Source organism: Dermacentor variabilis, chromosome 5, assembly GCF_050947875.1.
Source record: "Dermacentor variabilis isolate Ectoservices chromosome 5, ASM5094787v1, whole genome shotgun sequence".
NCBI lineage: Eukaryota > Metazoa > Arthropoda > Arachnida > Ixodida > Ixodidae > Dermacentor > Dermacentor variabilis.
The window spans coordinates 17,666,514-17,687,395 of record NC_134572.1 but is presented as its reverse complement, the minus strand read 5'-3'; the positions used below and the strand labels follow the sequence as shown (position 1 = coordinate 17,687,395).

At 44.3% G+C, this 20,882-nt stretch overlaps 1 protein-coding gene across 1 annotated transcript; it reads right to left on the bottom strand.

Annotated features, from left to right (window-relative positions):
* Positions 1-971: 971 nt before the first annotated feature.
* On the bottom strand, positions 972-14,595 carry LOC142582319 (acetylcholinesterase-1-like). The gene is made up of 3 exons (XM_075691888.1): positions 12,743-14,595; positions 8,887-9,036; positions 972-3,475 (listed from the first exon to the last, which is right to left on the bottom strand). The coding sequence occupies exons 1-3, from the start codon at positions 14,338-14,340 to the stop codon at positions 3,286-3,288; spliced, it is 1,938 nt and encodes a 645-aa protein (XP_075548003.1). The 5' UTR covers positions 14,341-14,595; the 3' UTR covers positions 972-3,285.
* Positions 14,596-20,882: the final 6,287 nt, after the last annotated feature.

The following is a 20,882-nucleotide window of genomic DNA, read 5'->3' as shown; positions in this document are numbered from 1 at the left end:
ATCGAAGGGTCCTCTTTCTTTCTGCGTATCGCTAGCTTAGTGCATTCCTCGTCACTTATGCGTTTTAGGATACGTTGTGGTTTGGCACTGGAGCCGTGTTTGGCTTGCACAAAGAACCCACAACCTTCGCATGCGAACGTTGTGGGTTCGGCTCCCACCTGCGGCAAGTTGTTTTTTCATCCACTTTAATTTCCACTAATTTCTCGTTTCATTATTTCATTTATTCAGCACAAGTAACTTCCCCTATGTTGTGCTTGGTGTCAGTATTTGTTGGCTTCTCCTGATATGACTAATAAAAATCGGGCCCCTCGGTTAACCACCTTTCATCTCGTTTATATATATATATATATATATATATATATATATATATATATATATATATATATATATATATATATATATATGCATATGCATATGCATATACCTAAATATGTACGCAAATTTTCGCTCCCGTAAAACTCCGCCGACGTCGACCCCGACAGCGCATATACTGCAACTCGGTGCCCTTAGCGCTATCACGTTAAAATTGTGTGCTGTGAGACTGTACATGATGTCTCGTTCGTTATAAGCTGGAATCGTTCTTATACATTACATCTATAATGGGAACACGTCAGTTATTTCGTAAGAAATAGTTATAAGTTTCTATTTAAAATTCCATTGATACCATCCCAGACTTGCTGCAAATCCTAGTATATGCCGCGAGCTCGTGAGTTTGTCCATGCGCATAGGTAACCCACGTATGCGGAAGAGTATTGAAGAAATGTCTAATCAGGACATTCCAAGCTCTTTTTTTATAAGAATAATCATGAACTTATGTTAACTTACCTTGCTTTTATGCTGTGATTGTTTGGCCATCCTGGTCGGTAATTTTCTGTTTATTCCCTGTCATGAACATTCTTCAGCACATCGTGGGAACAAATAATCTTGTTCGTCATGTTCATCTGAAATATTTGTGAATTCAAAGAAAATGACTTCAAAGCGGTTATATATTGTGTTCCCTGCTTTATTAAGAACATGAAAACGACTAGAGACAGACATAAAGCCACTACATCTATCAACACATTCCTCCTCTTGAGTCTGCTGGAGTCATACCAAGCCGGATGTCGATCTCCTCAACGTTGTGGGGGATGCTTCTAAATGTTGTCAGAATGAAAACGTGGCTGTAGTTTTCAAGGGGCCCTGAACCGCTTTTTATCGAAGCGGAGAAAGGCATTTGAAGTGAAACTGGTCTATTTCAGAAATACTTTGCCGCAAAGTGTACTTCAATGCGTTCAGCAGAAGCGGAGTTATTGGCAATCAAACACGGCCTCCGCTGTGCTCCCGTTCTTTCTTCAATGCCTTGCGCTGCGAAGGCTATGGCGCAGTGGGGCCCGCCCACAACGCTCCGTCTGTCACCGTGGCGCGCAGTTCAAATTTCATTTTGGATGTTAACGTAAAAGCCACGACTTCCTATTTTAGTGGCTACGACGCGCTAAACGTAAGCCAAAAGCGGTTGTCCTCATCGAGCCCCAGTGCGCCCATAGCCAGCGGACTCGTGGCGGCACTTCGCGGCGGCCGCGGTATTTACGTTACGTAGCAGACCACAGCTACCAATAGCAGCCGCGTATGGGAATTCGATTTATTACGAAATAAAGCGCCCAGAAGAGAATGAGGAGCAAGCTTCTGTTGAAAAGAGAGCGTTTGAGAGAAAGGCGACTTCGCGCTCCTCTTGCGAGCTCCACGCACCCCGTACGACAGCAAAACATGGCCGAGGTGTTCGCAGCACCGTATTACCCCCCCCCCCCCTCCTCCCGACTATGTTATTTCACCAAGCCCGAGGGGTTGCTCAACGTCCCTTTAATGAGAGTTTCCGCAGTGTCGCTTTAACTAGCAAAGGAATGATGGGCTGTAGGACTGACTCGGCTCAGCTGATGGCTGGGCGTGCTATGAGACAAACACTAAATACCAGCTTTTTTTTCAGGAAACCTACAACACTTCGTGATAGAACTTCCTACATTATAATCTCTTTTCAAATACATCATTGGAAACGTGGCGCAAGCTGCAAGGCACCGGAAATAATTAACATTTCCAACTTTCGTTCCTAAATGATGTTAAAATACTGGCAGTAAGCATTGTTGCATTTGCAACATTGGACCTTTATGACTTTATTACGAGTTTGACTACTTTCTTGCTCAGAAAGAGTAAACATTTTATATAGTGAAGAGAAAGCGTGCCATAACTTGACTAATACCAATATAGGATAACTTTAAAGCTAAGCAAGTATGGGGACCTGAAATGGCTAACAGAAACAAAAGTTCAAGTCCGTAGAATAGAATCCATAATACAGAGCCCGAGTCAAGGTTGTACTCCAAAGCGGGTATCTGCAACCAATACCAGGTTGGTTCCAGCAAAACTGCACCAGTGTCCCCTGTAGCCAGAGTGTACCAATCTCTGTGGCCACGTGCATTACGAGTTTGCAAGACACTTGGCAATGTCAACTTTTTCCGTTTTCACTTATGTGCAGCTCTGGCCGAATGGTAAAAGCAAATACACATTCGATCCTCACTCTCACGCTAACCCTCCCATGTAAAGTGCGCAATCGCAGTTTTCCCTGATGCTTCTTTTTTCTTGAGATCCGCAAATGTATGCAAGCGTTTGCGCTTAAATGAACATCAGGGTGGGAAATGCAAGACATAACAACGCATGAACCCTTTGTATCAACATACACATAATGAATGCGACGGTGTTGGTCTCCTAAGCATGATGTCGTGGGACCGAATCCAGGCAGCGGCGGCCGCATTTCGATGGGGGCGAAGTGCGAGAACACCCGTGTACTTAGATTTAGGTGCATGTTAAAGAACCCCAGGTGGTCCAAACTGCCGAAGTTCCCCACTACGGCGTGACTCATCATGAGATCGAGGTTCTGGCACGTAAAACCCCATAATTAATTTTGAACACATAACGAGCCCCTTTATGGCGAGCACTGCCCATAGTATTCATGATAATCAGCACATAAGGAAGCACACAATTATAACGGTAGTAGTTCCTCCAGGGGAATCGCTGGAATCAGTAAACTTAGAAGCCACAAATATATTCCGATGTTCTCGCATTATTATAAAGGAATGCAGCTAGTCGAGCCAGGATTCGTTAGGCCTTTCTAGGCCAGTGAAATGCGAAAGCAAGTCCATGAGAGACGTTAGTGAAGGGAATTCAAGTTTCCACGCCGCTATGCCGAAAGGAACGCCTTACAGGAGTAAAAGCGACTCTTTCCGTTAGCTCCTGAGAAGTCTTCGGTATGATTTCCGCCTAGCGTAAAAGATGAAGAACTAGCATTGCAAGTACAACTGCCGTACTACCGGCACAGACGTTGTTGGGTGCATTGGAGGCATAATTGCTTTCGACATCGTTGGTATTGGGTGGCGGCAATTTTGCGGAGGGAGATTTCCCGGACCTTGTCGTTTGTTCTTTGTGCTCTCCTGCTTTGTCCTTGGCACTCCTGAAATGGAAAGAAGCGAGGACAGCATCATGAAAATAAGGCAAAAGATCAGTTTTCTTTCATCAAGTGTTCATCCGGAGATGCCTATAGAAACTACAGTTGGTCAATGAGATCTATTTCAGAAATTTTACAAAGCGCGTGTCACTTTCTGAGCTTGCGACGCATATGTTAATGATCCAAGAGCCTTCTTCGAACCTGAAGAACAGGTCTCATGGCCGCTAGGTGAGAATTCTAAAAGCTTGCGGAAAGTATTTTAGCAAATAAATAAATCCACGTAATTAATGCAATATCCACACAATGCCATAGCCTGTGAATTATCCCCGTCTGTGCATCAGTTCCGTTTATTTTGCTATGCTAATGTCTTATTCCGAACATTTATCCGAAGCTTCTAGGGTTAAAACTTGCTTTTTATGCGGTTTTATTCATGTCTTCACAATTTTAGATATTTTAAATTTGCGACTTGTTATGGACATATAGTCACAGTTTTGCTAACGTCTTAATGCGGGAATCTCTTTGCGCCCAACCTGTCCTCAACCTGCTCACTGACCTGGAGAGGCAAAACCGAAGGGGGGGTCTAAAGATTAATTTGCAGAAAACTAAAGTAATGTTTAACGGTCTCGGAAGAAAACAGCAGTTTACGATAGTTAGTGAGGCACCGGAAGTGGTAAGGGAATACATCTACTTAGGAAAGGTAGTGAATGGGGGTTCGGATCATGAGACTGAAATAATCAGAAGAATAAGAATGGGCTGGGGTGCGTTGGGCAGGCATTCTCAGATCATGAACAGCAGGTTGTCATTATCCCTCAAGAGAAAAGTTTATAACAGCTGTGTCTTACCAGTACTCACGTACGGGGCAGAAACCTGGAGGTTTACGAAAAGGGTTCTACTTAAATTGAGGATGACGCAACGAGCTATGGAAAGAAGAATGATAGGTGTAACATTAAGGGATAAGAAAGCAGCAGATTGGATGTGGGAACAAACGCGAGTTAATGATATCTTAGTTGAAATCAAGAAAAAGAAATGGAGCATGGGCAGGACACGTAATGAGGAGGGAAGATAACCGATGGCCATTAAGAGTTACGGAATAGATTCCAAGGGAAGGGAAGCGTAGCAGAGGGCGGCAGAAAGTTAGATGGGCGGATGAGATTAAGAAGTTTGCAGGGACAACATGGCCACAATTAGTAGATGTCCGGGGTAGCTGGAGAAGTATGGGAGAGGCCTTTGCCCTGCAGTGGGCGTAACCAGGCTGATGATGATGATAATGTCCTCAGATGATGCTCTCGTTGCTTCCCGCTCTAAGAGGCAATTGGAAGATTGGTGGAAGAAAAGTAGGGAAACGACAAACAACAGAGGTGTACAAAAACAAAGTTCCCACTACAGGTTTAGAAAGTTTGGTGATGGGCATTCTTCATGTTCTTTTTTTCCTTTCTTCTTTTTTTTCTTTAACATAGTTGGAACATTGGGTAATGTAATAACAAGAGCTTGGTGGCGCAACCCACCGCGCCTTTCCAAAGGGGGTACTCATAGCATCCATCCATCCATGTATCCGTCCGTCCGTGCTTTCGTCCGTCCGTCCGTCCGTCCGTCCGTCCGTCCATCCATCCATCCATCCATCGATCCATCGATCCATCGATCCATCGATCCATCGATCCATCCATCCATCCATCCATCCATCCATCCATCCATCCGTCCGTCCGTCCGTCCGTCCGTCCTTGCTTCCGTCCATCCATCCATCCATCCATCCATCGAGCTATTCATCGCTGAGCAACATCAGTAAAGATGATAGGTATAACATTTAGTGCGTAGTAATAGTAGTGCAGCTTCGGGGATGTAACGCAAGTGCCATTGAGGCGAATGCAGCTGCAAAGAGTCTCGCTGTAAAATGCGCAAAGAAAAACGTCGCTAAGTACAGGTAATTTATTTTGTTTTCTTTTGGAATGGGATACAGAATTTCTCAAATGTATCATAAGCCGTCGTATAGATATTGATTTGCTCACTAAGCAGAATACAATGCGAAATGGCTGACGTACTTATCACTATACGTACTTGTATACACCAACATTTGCCTCATCTGTCATGGAAGCTTTTGTCTTCTGCAAAATTTGTGGGTGCTACCTGAAAGAATGCAACGGTGTCTGTTTGACTCAATGTCATGTAGATATTTGTCGCATCCTTTAATTATTCGCCAAACGCATACCGCGACTCACCTCTGCCTCCTTGAAATAATTCTTGCGATGCCCCATTTAATGATCAGAAATTCCAGGCAAGTTATTCAATGAATATTGTGAAGTAGAAGTTTTGTAACTGTGACACCGGGATGCATGTCATAAAACGGTCAAATACACTAGCTTCTTAATGGGGCTTCCATTCTTCTTTTCAATGCAGAGTCAGTGAACGGAGTAATTGACGTCCGTACATCGGAAAACCGTAGACGTCAACAGTTAAAGATAAAAAAAAACTCTGAAGTTTTACATGGCAAAACCGCCATCTGCTTATGAGGCACGCCGTAGTGAGGGACTCCGGAAAAGCTTTTGACCACCAAGGGTTCTTAAACACGCACCCAATGCACGCTGTACGAGCGTTCTTACATTTCCCCCCATTGAAATGCGGAAATGAGAGTGCAGCGGTGGCGTAGAGGTAGAACACCCGCCTCGCGTGCAAGAGGTCAGTGGTTCGAATCCCGGTGCCGACTATTTTCCACCGAATCTTTTAAAAAAATCCGCGTGTTGATGAAATTGCATAAACAGGCCTGGAGTGTGGCTTGATCCCGGTGACCAGAACCGGTAACGCACTCCCTCACCAGAGCAGGATTGGCCACCCTGGTGCAGCACTTGGCCACAACCTCCTATATGAACACAACAAAGATTTGTTGAAGGATGGTGGACAGATTGTTCGAGAGAAACTGGCCACCCTGTATAAGCAATGCCTCATGACCTCGAGCGTACCGGAATCTTGCAAGAACGCTAACCTAATCCATAAGAAAGGGGATGCCAAAAACTTGAAAAATTATAGACCGATCAGCTTACTGTCAGTTGCCTACAAACTATTTACTAAGGCAATCGCAAATAGAATCAGGAACACCTTAGACTTCTGTCAAGCAAAGGACCAGGCAGGATTCCGTAAAAGCTACTCAACAATAGACCATATTCACACTATCAATCAGGTGATAGAGAAATGTGCGGAATATAACCAACCCTTACATATAGCTTTCATTGATTACGAGAAAGCGTTTGATTCTGTCGAAACCTCAGCAGTCATGGAGGCATTACGGAACCAGGGTGTAGACGAGCCATATGTAAAAATACTAAAAGATATCTATAGCGGCTCCACAGCCACCGTAGTCCTCCATAAAGAAAGCAACAAAATCCCAATAAAGAAAGGCGTCAGGCAGGGAGATACGATCTCTCCAATGCTATTCACAGCGTGTTTACAGGAGGTATTCAGAGACCTGGATTGGGAAGAATTGGGGATAAAAGTTAATGGAGAATACCTTAGTAACATGCGATTCGCTGATGATATTGCCTTGCTTTGTAACTCAGGGGACCAATTGCAATGCATGCTCACTGACCTGGAGAGGCAAAGTAGTAGAGCGGGTTTAAAAATTAATCTGCAGAAAAATAAAGTAGTGTTTAACAGTCTCGGAAGAGAACAGCAATTTACAATAGGTAGCGAGGCACTGGAAGTGGTAAGGGAATACATCTACTTAGGGCAGGTATTGACGGCGGATCCGGATCATGAGACGGAAATAATCAGAAGAATAAGAATGGGCTGGGGTGCGTTTGGCAGGCACTCCCAGATCATGAACAGCAGGTTGCCATTATCCCTCAAGAGAAAAGTGTATAATAGCTGTGTCTTACCAGTACTCACCTACAATGCAGAAACCTGAAGGCTAACGAAAAGGGTTCTACTCAAATTGAAGACGACGCAACGAGCTATGGAAAGAAGAATGATAGGTGTAACGTTAAGGGATAAGAAAAGAGCAGATTGGGTGAGGGAACAAACGCGAGTTAATGACATCTTAGTTGAAATTAAGAAAAAGAAATGGGAATGGGCAGGACAGGTAATGAGGAGGGAAGATAACAGATGGTCATTAAGGGTTACGGACTTGATTCCAAGGGAAGGGAAGCGTAGCAGGGGGCGGCTGAAAGTTAGGTGGGCGGATGAGATTAAGAAGTTTGCAGGGACGACATGGCCACAATTAGTACATGACCGGGCTTGTTGGAGAAGTATGGGAGAGGTCTTTGCCCTGCAGTGGGCGTAACCAAGCTGATGATAATGATGATGATGATGATGATGATGATGAAATGCGGCCGTCGCGGCTGGGATTCGATCCCGTGCCCTCAGGCTTATTAGTGCAACACGATAGCGACTACACCACCACGGTGGGTTCCGCAAGCATATATTATATCATCATCATCATCGTCATCATCATCTTGGTTAGGCCCACTGCAGGGCAAAGGCCTCTCCCATACTTCTCCAACTACCCCGGTCATGTATATATACCTCCTGTATGAATGTATTATATAGCATATTGTAAATGGAATTTCAGCGTGCTATTTCACAGGTTTAGTGCCTGTAAAAGTTGTACCATGCGGAACTCGTTTAGCGCCTCAATACGTTCACGCATCGTTGTCATGGCGACTTTATTTGCAATTTCGAAAGACTATGCCGTTACACAAGTTTACGGCGTCGTTTCCTTCCTGCAGCCATCGGCATTACCCAACCTGTTTCGACTTCTGCTTCTGCCTCATGGATGTGCAGAACGAACAACGTCAGCTCATCTCGTAATCAACCCTTGTGTTCGCGACTTCCCCGCTACGCCCTTCCGGCGACAGACGTGGCCACATCGAGTGGCAGCCTTGCGAGAAATACTGGTAGGATATATGCTGAGCACCTTCCGTGTTTTCTTCTCTCGACGTACTCGCGTACATCTTATAAATTTTCGGTAATATAGCCTCACTAGCTTGGCCGATATTTCTTGAGCGATCCCAGTGAATCTTGTGGCCCGTTGCATCCCTGTGCTTGGGAAGAGCATTCGAAACTGTACGTTTCTATCGACATCTTTCTGATGCTGCCTCAGTCTCTGTTTGAATTGCCCGATTCACCGATGTAGTCGCAATCTGCGCCGGGTATCTTATAGACTACGTCGGGAAATGTCGGTGTCCATCGTTTTATTGCTTCATTCCTCACTTCAATGTCGTAGAGCACTACGCGTTTTTCACTGCCGAAGCTTCCGCGTATCCAGCGTAGAAAGTTCAAAATGATCAGATCAAAACAATCAGATGGATGTTCAAGGAAATAGAGCTGTGACGTGCGTAGCGTATATGAACAGTGTCTCTCGTCCTTCACATACCTGTGGTGGTTCGCCTCGTTCAGCACCTAGATGTGCTCACCTTTTAGCAGGAACTCACCGTTTTAGCAGGAATGGCTCCCACAGTTCGCAGAATGCCTGCCGCTTCTCAGTGCCGATGGTGTAGTTGTGTGGCTGAAGTTGGACGTACTGCTCAGTGTCCTTAGTGTACAACGGCCACTCCGCGTGGGACTCCGGTATCGTTGGTTTTCTGCAGAACAATGTTCGCATTTATGCGTTGACTCGGACATAGCAGCCTCTGATATCACTTCATTGTTTTGTAGGATATGCGGCATTTCAACTTTATTGCATTTCTTTTTAGAAATTTTGATCTTTTACACACTCGGCTCTCCGTTTATATGTTAATTGCAGAAAATATTAAAAAAGAAAGAAGTATGAAATAAATTCCGAAAGGTCACTCAACTTTCTTTCGTTCCAGTGAAAACAGCGACGGCAAAAAGCAACGTCACTTTAAGTCAATCACTTTGACTTAGTAGGTTAATTTTTGGGAATAAAGATACCTAACTAAACAATAAAAGAAGAAAGGACCCAAAAAAATGAAGCAATCACGACGCAGACATAGAGATGCAGAGCTGTAAGCTAGTGTTCAATGTGGTATGCATTTATTTCTGTGCCGTGACTCCTCGCGCTGTTTAATCACTAATTATTACTCACTAACCCAGGTCAACATTGAGAGGCAAGATTGGCTATGAATGTACTGCAGAAGCGCACACGTCGGTGCCTTAAGGCCAAAGAATTGACAATTTAGAAAACATTCTCGTTATGGCACTGGTTTTATTTTTCTGCTTTCCGTCTCACTTTGTTTGTAGGTGCAATATCGGCGAGTATATAAGCGTCATTGAAACGAATCTCTACATCGTTATCTAGACAAGCTGTTTGTGCGGCGTCGAGGAAACAGTTGTGACAGGGTCGTAAGGGAAAACACTCGGGCCATGCACCCCAGAGCATCACCTCGAATCTTGAGGAAGCCTAGCAGTGTTTTACAGCGAAGCTGTTAGCCTCTCGGTGATCGGCATATTTCCTGCCTGTCTGTGAGCAGAAATTATCATCCTAAGCAACTGTTTATACGAGCAAGTGAAAATGCAATGGCTCATCCCCTTCGTAATGCAGAGGGTATGCAAGCACTCAGCAAAGTGGAGCAAACTGTGCGTACATTCATTGCAATCACGCACACAGAATAGCGTACGTTTCAATAAATAACGTGCTCTTAAGCACTTGTCATCAACAGCAACGACTCTTAACTCCATAAGCAAGCAAAAATGCAGTGGCTCATGCCCCCATAAGCAATGGCTCATGCCCCCGTAAGCACGCGAAAACATCATGGCCATTCCACTATGTGAAGGTGGTTAACTAGCGAAGCTCTTTAGACCACGACACGCAGGTGACATATAATATTGAACAACGTTACGAACTGATTTATTGTCTTGATAGGTGGTCGTTATTTCACTTATACAGACCTGAATATAAATAGAAATCTTAGCTCACAGACAACTCCGCCGACGCTGGCACCGACACCGGATATTCTACAACACGGGGCCCTTAACACTATCGCGCTAAAACTTCAATGGCTCATACCGCCACTAGGCAAAGAGGCTACAAGTGCTTAGCAAAGTGAAGCGAAGCGTGCCTATATTCATTGAAATGATCCAACAACACACAGAAGTGCATACGTTTCAATGAAGAACAAACTCAAAACAAGCATCCGAACTATAATTTAACCATTGAATACCGGCCTCAGCAGTTGCAGTGATAGTTTTGCAAGCTTTGTTGGACGTCCACTTTCGCAGAGCCGGAATGGCGAGTCAGTTTTTTTCTTTTCAGTTATCAGCCCCGTCAAACATTGCTTTATTTAGCAGATGCGCGACATAACGAAAACAATGAATCAATGGTATACTAGTATTAGCAACACAAAGAGAAAATATTTTTTTAGCATTTCATTACACAATATCAGCACAGCACAGTCTTCATACCCTTATAAAAAGAAGCAAAAAAAAAGGACAGCTAATATAGAGTTCGTATAAGGCTCACGAAATTAGACAGTACATGGCAGCACATTTGCGTGAGACATGAGTTAATCTCGCATTATATATCCTCATTAAAACAAGCTTGGTTTTAGTAATCTTTAACTGAGGTTGGCGTCATAATTACAAGGTCCATAACTCATTTAACCAGATATTCACTGTAAGTTCTAAATTTGCTGTATTACCGCTAGGGAAAGAAAGAAAAAAACGAAACACGAACTGTTGTCATATATACTTGTACAGGACATGTTAGTGACGTGGCAATTTATTTCTAGTTGAAGTAAGTCTATGGCCAGTGCATAACTTACCGCCCGACATTTCATTACTTATTTATTCCGTGTGTAAGCAGAAACCATTACTGACTTGCGTACACTAATAGGTCAGAAATTAAAGTGCATATCAAGCTCAAAACAACACCTCTATATCCTCTTGAAGGGTCCTCCATGAAACAAGATGTTGCATTATTCAGTATTTTCTTAAACTTGAGAATAAACTTATGACACTAGAGATTATTTTCAAATATTTGTTTTTGTTTTAACTAACGTCACTTGATTTGAATTTTCTTTTGAAACAACAGTTTACTTGTGTGTGGTTGGTATGACCACCACACTTTTCTTTTTTTGCTCTCCTTGCGTTCACAGCTGACGCATCTACAATTTTCTTTTTTATATAAATTCAGAACTGGAAAAGGTGCAACTGCTATTGACAAACATTTAAAGCAATCTTACTTTGGTAGAACATGGTGCTGGTTTCAGTGTATGATAGTTCTGATATGAGAAAATATTCTTGCTCACCAAGCACTCAGCCGCACTTTACACATCGGCTAATTGTTTCGTTGTATTATCAGCGCTTTTAAAACACTGTATTTTTGAATGTGTGGTTTTCTTTTTCTCCTTCGAACATGATTGTTATTAACTGCCGGAGGTATATAGCGAAAGTCTTCCCCTTATAATGGAAACTTCAAAAGACACGCATGACGTGCTTGGAAATTTGCAGTGTACGCATATATTTTAAAGACAAAGGCATTTTTAGCCAGTTACTACCACTTTTCCGTATCGGGTTCGTGTGTAACCTCTCTTCTAGGTCATATGCTAATGTATAGATACATATAACTGTCCCGTGGCTGGATTCGAACCGAGGACGTCTAGCACAGAAACCCGATACTGTAACCATTACGTCTTCGATGCTTTTCCTGCTCTACGGCATGACTTATAAGTTGATCGCAGTTCTGGCATATAAAACCACAAAAATTAAATTATTTACACGTCACTATAAGTTAAAATGTGGGCCGATCCTGAAGATAACAAAGTCGGAACATGGGGGCATATTTCGAAGCTAGTGCACTAAAGAAGATCAAGTAGTTCCATGCCTCTTCATCTCGCACGCAGTGCCTCCGCCCCATTCACATCTCAAACACGCTAGAAAGACATTGTCTTTCATCGACTTCACCTGGAGGTTGAATTGCATTCCAACATTTTAACAAAGTTTTACAGAACAACTTCAAAGCTGATTTCTTTTAACAGCTCTTATTCAACTGTGTCCTTTAATAGCGTGTCTTTAAAGCTTGAGTTTGAAGCTATATTTGCTTATACACTTATTAAATGTACAAAAGAGAGATACAACCAAAGTTAGGGTGATTACGAAGTACCAAAGCCGCAATCTCATCTAATGCCTGAATCTCTTCTGAATTCAGGGCAGAGCTGTGCAGTAGCCGCATCTGCTGCTCAGGAAACAGGGGCCAAATTTCACCACATTCTAGCAAAAGTAAATGTACCTTCAAGTTAATTTGTTCTTAATGTAGGTTATTGCGGCGACGACAGTAGGCGACAAATGTTTGTGAATTAGTGCATAATTCCAGTGCAACACCATGCTTACCCATTCCTCACGTAAGCAGAAATTGTCGAGATAAGTTCTTTCATGAACACCGTCTCGTCTTTCGTGTAGTGCGTTACGTTCAGCTCTTCTTTTAGTGTGTGCCAGAGTGACTCTCGGTGCTTCTTTTCTTGGGTGAGGAAAGGCAACGCTCCCGTGGTGAAAAACAGGTCTTCACCATGAAAGACGCCAACCCAAGCTGGCCATACGTTAAACGAGGACCTGTGCGTGTACTGGTACCTATACGTCTTGATGCCTTGCTTCGAAGCCTTTTCAGCAAAGAATACCACGGGGCAGTAAAATCCACCATCACTGATGATGTCACCGAAAATCGATAGGACTTCATCCAGTGTGTGATGCGTGTCGTAATCACCATAGTAGTAACTGACAATCGCCTTCGATGCAGAGACTGGTATGTTAAATAGCGTACTCACGCCTAATGTCACCATGAGCCTGTAGTCCTCTGTCAACGAAAACGCGCCGCCGACGCTACTTACAAGTTTGGCGATATTGTAAGCAAAAATCGTGCCTTCGTTGGCGACCGTCCCCAAGAAAAGTTCCTCAGCAGCTATTTTATCGGCTGCATTTGCGAGCAGAGGGTCAACCGGAAGGTAGTCATCCCCATTCACAGGTGGGAATATCTGGTCTTGAGGTTTTTCCTTTGCGAGCCTCTCGTAGATGGCACGGCCATCGGCTTTCTTCAGACAAGCTACGGACTCCTTCAGTTGGTCTTCGACACTTCTTTTTTCATCGTAGCAGCCCGCGCCCGCCGCCACTGCTATGAATTTGCCCGAGCCTTTGAATGGTTCTCCAACGATCATAGACATGGTTGACCCGCTTTGCAAAAGCATCCTTTTGAAAAGGCCTTTGCCCTTGGGTGAAATTGAGTGCAGAGCTGCGGAGATGGCGCCAGCACTTTGGCCCGCTAACGTCACTTCATTCGGGTTACCTCCGAAAGCACCTATGTTCTTCTGCACCCATTGCAGCGCCAAGTACTGATCCCAGAGACCCCAGTTTCCGGGAAACTCTTTCGTACCCGCCGTTAGGAAGCCAAAAATGCTCACCCTGTAATTGAAACCGACGGCAATCACGTCGGAATGGGCAACGAAGTTGGACAGATCGTGCACGAAGAGCGACGAGTCACCCCACTGAAAGCCACCTCCATGAACGAAAACAAGGACCGGCATACTGGCATTGCACTTGTTCGAACCGCACGCCTTCGCGGGCCTCCAGACGTTCATGTAGAGGCAGTCCTCCGAAGCATGCGAGTTGTCGATTTTCGTGTCGAGTAAGAAAGGAAAGTCGATCTGCATGCATGGACTCGGGCTTCTGGTGGCGTTGTACGTTCCCTGCCACGGATTTGGGGGCCGGGGCTTTTCGAATCGAAGGTCTCCCACCGGAGGCTGTGCGTAAGGTATTCCGAGAAACGTGTGCACTGTAGCATCGCTGATAATTTCACGCCGGCCGACGACGAGTCCATCGCTTATGCGGACGACAGGAGAGTTGGCGTTGTAGGAAACTTCATTCGCGTACGTCCAACAACCGCACGCGGCAAGCAATGAAACGAACGGCGCCAGCAGTGCTGAACACGGCGGCTTCATGACGACGTGACGGAGTGGTGTTCAGGAGCCGACTTTACGGGACGAGTGATACGGTTCCTCCTCCCACAACAATTCACGGGCTTTCAGTCGAGACGACTGCCTGCTGAAGTGGGGAGGGGCCTTTGTTTGTGCTTTTCGTCGTCTTTTTAGGCCCCACTGCCTTCGCTTCATGTTTCGCAGCAGAACAGGTTTCAGATATGATCCTCTCAACCTTCAGAGAAAGGGTACCTTACCCTTTACATAGGTGTTTAGAGGTAGGTCGCTGTTGTGTCTGATGACCAAATAATGTATTGAAAGCACGTTTATGAGAGGTACCGGTATTTATCAGCGGTTGTTTTGTTTTATTTTTCATTTGGAAAGAGCGGGGGGAGGAGGGATAACCGTGAATTCCCCAGTAATAGTGCTAACCTGTCAGCTGGTAATGCTTCAGAAACTTTTGTCCAAACTGGTTTCAGCCTTCAGTTGGCGATGCAAAAAATATCTGGCTGAGCATCTTTTTATTTTCTTTTTAACGCGACATTTCGAGAGAAACAACTCGGAAATCCCCCGGAATGTATTATTTTGTTTGTCGCAACGCACGAGTCTAGAAACGTACCCCGCGTATGAAAGTACGTTTGACTGCTTTCTCGGCAGTCTACCAAGTACGTAGGCATGTCAAAAGTTTCCTCACTGCAGTGCAAGAGCCACCGTCAAGAAGACGAGAGCAGCATTTTCATTACAAGCACGTTACAAGCACGGGTTCAGCAAAGAGATAAGTCCTGATGACATTTTAATGTTGTGTCAAGAAAAAACTTATTCCTTTCCTAGGTGATCTCATTACCAAGCGTCGATTACTCTTGTCGAAAAATTGAAATCTGTGTCGCGAAAAACTGCGCAAAAAGATTATATTGCTGAAGGATAGATGGGAGCGGTGTTGTTGCAACTGCATCACCAAAAATATCCTTAGCGTTTCGTTGAAATCAAGCGTTGCGAAGACTACAGGCAAGAACAAACAACAAAATGGCACGTGGCTGAGTATGGCGCTATCGCCAAGGTCACAATCACGAGAAGCAGAATTCCCGCCAACTGTCGTTTGCTATGCCGAATAACTTCCCCGTCTTTGTGTTTATCCGCTTACGCTGCCTGTCAGATGCGACGCCAAGAGGGCTCCTTGTTTTCTCAGTCACGTGACACCATGTAAGCAGGTGCGTGAGGAATTGCGCTACTGCGATGGGGTGTTCTGAGGATAAGAGGGGAACATGGACATTGAGAAATATATACGCACAAGCTAGATCGCTCGGCGCGACTGACCACGAAACACGGCAAGGATAATAATAATAATAATAATAATAATAATAATAATAATAATAATAATAATAATAATAATAATAATAATAATAATAATAATAATAATAATAATAATAATAATAATAATAATGATGATGATGATGATGATGATGATGGTGATGATGATGATGATGAACCAGAAACAGGAAACTGAAGTGAGAAAACAGATACCAGGGGAAGACGATGATTAAGCAAATAATCAATCGAAAGCCATTCAACAGAAACATTCAATGCCTTTTAGCAATACATTACTGCATTGTAAATATTTTATAGTAATAATTTTTTTCACTTATTTAAGAGTATTTAAATACTGCGGAGGGACTCAAATAGCCGCCAGCGTAGCAATATTGGAGACAATAAAGGCTCATAAACCAGCCAAAAGAAATTCCTTTGTTGATGAGCACATGGTCTACAGTGTCTGTATTTCTCAAATTTAGGTACTGAAAAGTCTTTCCACATGTGATTTCGCATTGCGTAAACATATTTAGAAAGCTCTATTTTCGAAATGTGATTAAACTTCTTGTTTGGTACACAATGGCGGAATGAGCCAGTTATAACATCTCACTCGGAGTACCAACGACCACGTGGAGGCCTTGTACAAAATAAAGTTTTATCGTTTCTTTACTCTTTTAGACGTCAAAATCCTGTGGCAGTTCTTAGATGAGCTCCAAACTATACTGTCATGAGCTTTGTAAAGTGAAGTCCTTAAGTGAGTGGCATAGCCTTGTACGGAAGTTATAACGATATGGCTACAGTTGAAAACCAAGGAAATTAATTACCGGTGTTTTTTTTTTGTGCACCGACATCAACTTCACGGTAGTCGCTTCATTTATGTCTCTCTATGCCTCACTACTTCTCTCTCGTTCTCTCTCTCTTCCTCCCTCTCTGTGTGTGTGCGCGAGCGTTTGTGTGTCCTAGATTTACCGATGATCGGTGGCGTCAGCCGACAAAAAGTACCGCATATCTCCTAATTTTTGGCGAAAGCACCCCGTCATCACCGCAATAGCTGTTTGTATCTAAGTATCCCGTCAACTTCCGATGTCACAATAAAGCAAAAACTACTTCATGGCAGCAGATGGTGTCTTAACCTGCCCGCTTCATGCCATTTGTGCGTTTACCCTCTTCACGGGGACTAAATAGTGTTGTGGGCTTTCGCTTTCGCTCCCACCACATAGACAGCAAAGTTCAGGCGTTATCTAAGTGGTCTTCCTGTCGTTGGTTCCCGATGTATGAAGGTCTAACCTTAGGTAACACACGGGCACTCGTCCTAGTTTCACTAGCTTGGATTGGCTTGGCAGGCAAACCTGTCGTTCACTCGTACTTGCGCATCCTTTCCATTGAACGCTCATCGACGCACACTAATGATCAAACATGTCAAAACGGTTTATTTTAATAGATGCAATGGCGCGAAATAAACGAGGACACAACGAGGCATAAGAAATTCATTGTGAACAAGGCTCCCATGCTGAGGGCGAAACGTCAAGTTCTCAATATCGTAATCTAAATTAGTGTCTGCTTTGTTTCTTTTCATTATTCTTTGCCAAGAGCTAAAACTTCGTCACACTCTCGGCTTCATAAACATACATGTCCCTCGTTCTACGTGTCTACTTTGGAGGGAATAGAATCCACTCTATAAGCTTCCGGGGGGCTTGTGGTGTACGTTTTATGTGTCTTTTGCCCTAGCTTGTTTATATCTTTTTTATTGAAGAATCTGCATAATAACACATCCTCAAGCGGCGTTATAAGTCTCTAAAGCTGAAAGCTGCGCTAATTGGAAGCTGAACATTCATGACATTTCCAACGCTTGTATGGAAAAGAAACACTTGAGAAAGTGCGACAAACAGCTTCTGTCTGTTGCTTTTCTTTTTGTTTTATCCACAAGTCTTTCTTGTTCCAAGCGCTGCAAATGCCACGAATGTTGTTATGAGTAATAAATTGCGTGGGTTTGCAGGTATTCTGCCTACGGGTGCTTGCGGAACACATACGCCACACATATGGCACGCATTACGTGAGAAAAATATTCAGTGTCATTCTACTTTGCGAAGGTGGAGGACCAGCAAAGCTGTGTATGTAGGCCCCTTAATGGCGAACTGCCCATTGCCGTTCGTCAAACGCCGTATGCACATATATGGAAGGCGAGGCGCGACTAGTCGCTCCTCCACGATGCTGATCCTCGCAAGATGGTGAGGCACCGGAGGGTATACGCACCCGTGTACTGCTGCAGAACGTGGCACGATACCTTTTACTAACGAATACCAGCGCGTAGAAGACACGTATCTAACCGCACTCCGATGGCACACACGGCTTCACCGTAGCCAAGGCGATCGTGCGTTGACCGACGTCCCGCAGTGCAGTAATAGTTGTGAGGTCACTCGAAAACCACAAGCTGTCGCACACAACACAGGTCACACAAAATTGGTTTCCCACAAACTCCCTCTGAAACCAGGCCGTTCCTCCGGTGAAACGTTCCAAGTTTGTGGGATCAGAGCTACATGGACAGTTGGCATTTCTTTTCGCCTGTGATCCTGGCGGGCAGCACCCGTGCGCGACCGCCACCACGGGAGAGCGGACGGAAAGGAAAGGAGGTACGCAAGCGCTTGGAACGCCAACAGAAAGAGGGCGGTGAGAACGCAGACATGGTCGACGCGAGTCAAAAGTGGAGTATCTGTTCTTATCAGTTTAATATGGGATACTGTGTTGGATTTGGACCTAAGATATTAAACTTATCTTTGGCAGTTGCCGCGGGTCCGCCCAGCGTTGCGCTATCTTCGGGATCGGCCCGCGTGTGGGGAGTAATTATCGTTCTACACGGCTCGATAGAGGCACGCATTTTCTTCCAGAACCTGGCCCATATACAGCTTCGCTGTAAAAGTAAAAACATTCTATTGGCGTGTGAATGGTCTTCAGAAGACTCGTTTGTCGTTCACTAGATGCTTTTCTAATACATTGAAGTTATCTAGCCTGGACAGGAGTTTCATCGACCACCGATGCGATACCACATGCATCGTTTGCCTCAACGGTACGTGATGGTGGAGGGGTTGACTCGTTGGTTGACGCCTCCAGAAAAGTTTAGTGACGGTTGTGGCAGACGTAAGGGAATACGACAGGATATCGTGTATGACATGACACGATGATCACTTTCACTGAAACAACAGTAACGAATTAATTTTTTTTAAATATCACCTAACCACGTTCAGAGACCTCACCCTACACTACAAACTCGAAAGACGCACCTTCCCGCCACCGCACGATAATTTAAACAGGAACGAGGCCGTAACATTACGCTTTCTCCAGACACACACCTACCTGGCCTCGCCGTCCTACATCACTGCCACCCGGGTTTATATCCAATTGATGCGTGTAAAGTTTGCGGGAAAAGAGCAACGCTTGGACACATGCAATGTTCCAATGTACCGCAACAACGGTAATGAAACCACCTCCATTCGCGATTAGTCCATAATCGCGGCCGTTGCCAGAGCACGGGAAGCCTCGAGCTCGCTACTTTCAGACGCCGCCCCGACTGCGGGAGCCGCCGGGGACCTTCTCCGTTGGCGTCGCCGCCGCTGGGAGGCGGCTCTCAAAAGTTTACACTTGGCAGACCAGCTCTGGGCCGTCCGGTAAGCCGAACATACCGCCCGAGCCGCCACCTGGAGGACTTCGAGCCACCACCTGAGGCCACCACAACAAAAACTGCCGGACATTTCCGTAATGATGATGATGATGATGATGATGATGGCCTCATATTATGGCTCATACCCACACTGGGGGATTGGCCAGGAATTGCGTGCTGAAAAAATTACCTATTCTTTTGAAAGGTTACTTATTCGATGAAAAAAAATAAGAAACATAAGGAAACATACAAAAACTAATAAATTACATTACTAGAGAACAATAAAAAAGTTATTCGTTCTGTTAATTGTATGTCACCGTAAACGGCATCAAACACGTCCCTGTGGCTGGCCCCTAAAATTGACGCACCAAAAGATAGTATGATTTCTGATGATGACATTAACCCTAATTTAGCAGGCGTAAATTCTAGATGTCTTTTCCTTAACAATTTGTACCGCAGACATACCAAAAAGTAGTGATCTAATGATTATATTTCTTGGCAGTACGGACACAGAGGCTATAGCGTCAGACTAGTCCTGTGTAAATATAGGTTTAGTGGAGGAACACGGCATTGTAATCTCGCAATCACTACTTCTGATCGTCGTGATGGGCACCACTGGATATTCCACGAAAATTTTAGGTGCTGATATTCTGTCCATGTTGTTATTAATTCATTGACATCTCTATGAATTGAATATTTTCTATATCTAATTGCTGTTATGTGCGCCACTACTGGAATAACCGGCATTATAGGTCCACTCAGGGGTCCTCGCGCTAATGAGTCTGCCATTTCATTTGAATGTAAGCCACAGTGGCCGGGTACCCATAATAGTTTGAGAGAATTCAACTGTGGAGGAACTAATGTTAGAAACGTCTTTACAGTTGCCGAATTGGATAAAGCTGTAAGCGAAGTACAGACCGAAAGAGAATCTGTTATAATAAATGCACTTATTGAGTTTGAAGGGAGTTTCAGAAGTGCTAATATCACTGCTAAAAGTTAGGCTTCAAAAACTGGTGTGAAATCTGGCGCTCTCAAGGAGAATGACCAGCCAAGCAGAAGCGAGAAAATGCCTACGCCCGCCTTTTCGTTGTTCACTGAAGCGTCTCTAGCTATTATGTTATTTGTACGTGTGCTAGGTAATCATGCGACAGGGCATTTAAAAAAGTGGCTGATGTCAACTTAGAGTTTGGGGGGGAAATGTCATCAAAATAAATCTTAATATTCTGATTTGATTCGGTTGACGGAATTACCTGTCAAATGTTCAAATTCAGGCTATCTAATTGTTTTTGTACCAATATGATCTGTGGAGTATGAAAGCGAGGCCAATGAGCAAGGAAGAAGGAATTTGGATCATTAATAAAGGCGTATTCAGATCGTCTAAGCGACAAGCTGTAAAATTTCAGAAATGCTTGAATTGTTAAGACGCGAAATCTGCAGGGCAATGTTGGAAGGCGCGCTTCTTGATAGATAACATTAATAGCCACAAACCTGGGGAGCCCCAGACACAGGCGTAGGGCCTCACGCTCCAAAATAAGCAGAGGCTTTATTTTATAAGCAGGGCCGCCTGAGAACAAGACACACCCAAATTCCAATATGTGATCACATG

Coding starts and splice junctions, on each gene's coding strand:
- LOC142582319 (XM_075691888.1), bottom strand. CDS start 14,340: ATGAAGCCGCCGTGTTCAGCACTGCTGGCGCCGTTCGTTTCATTGCTT. Junction 9,037..12,742: donor TCTGCTTACGTGAGGAATGG/GTAAGCATGGTG, acceptor ATTGTTCTGCAG/AAAACCAACGATACCGGAGT. Junction 3,476..8,886: donor GAGCCATTCCTGCTAAAACG/GTGAGTTCCTGC, acceptor TTTCCATTTCAG/GAGTGCCAAGGACAAAGCAG.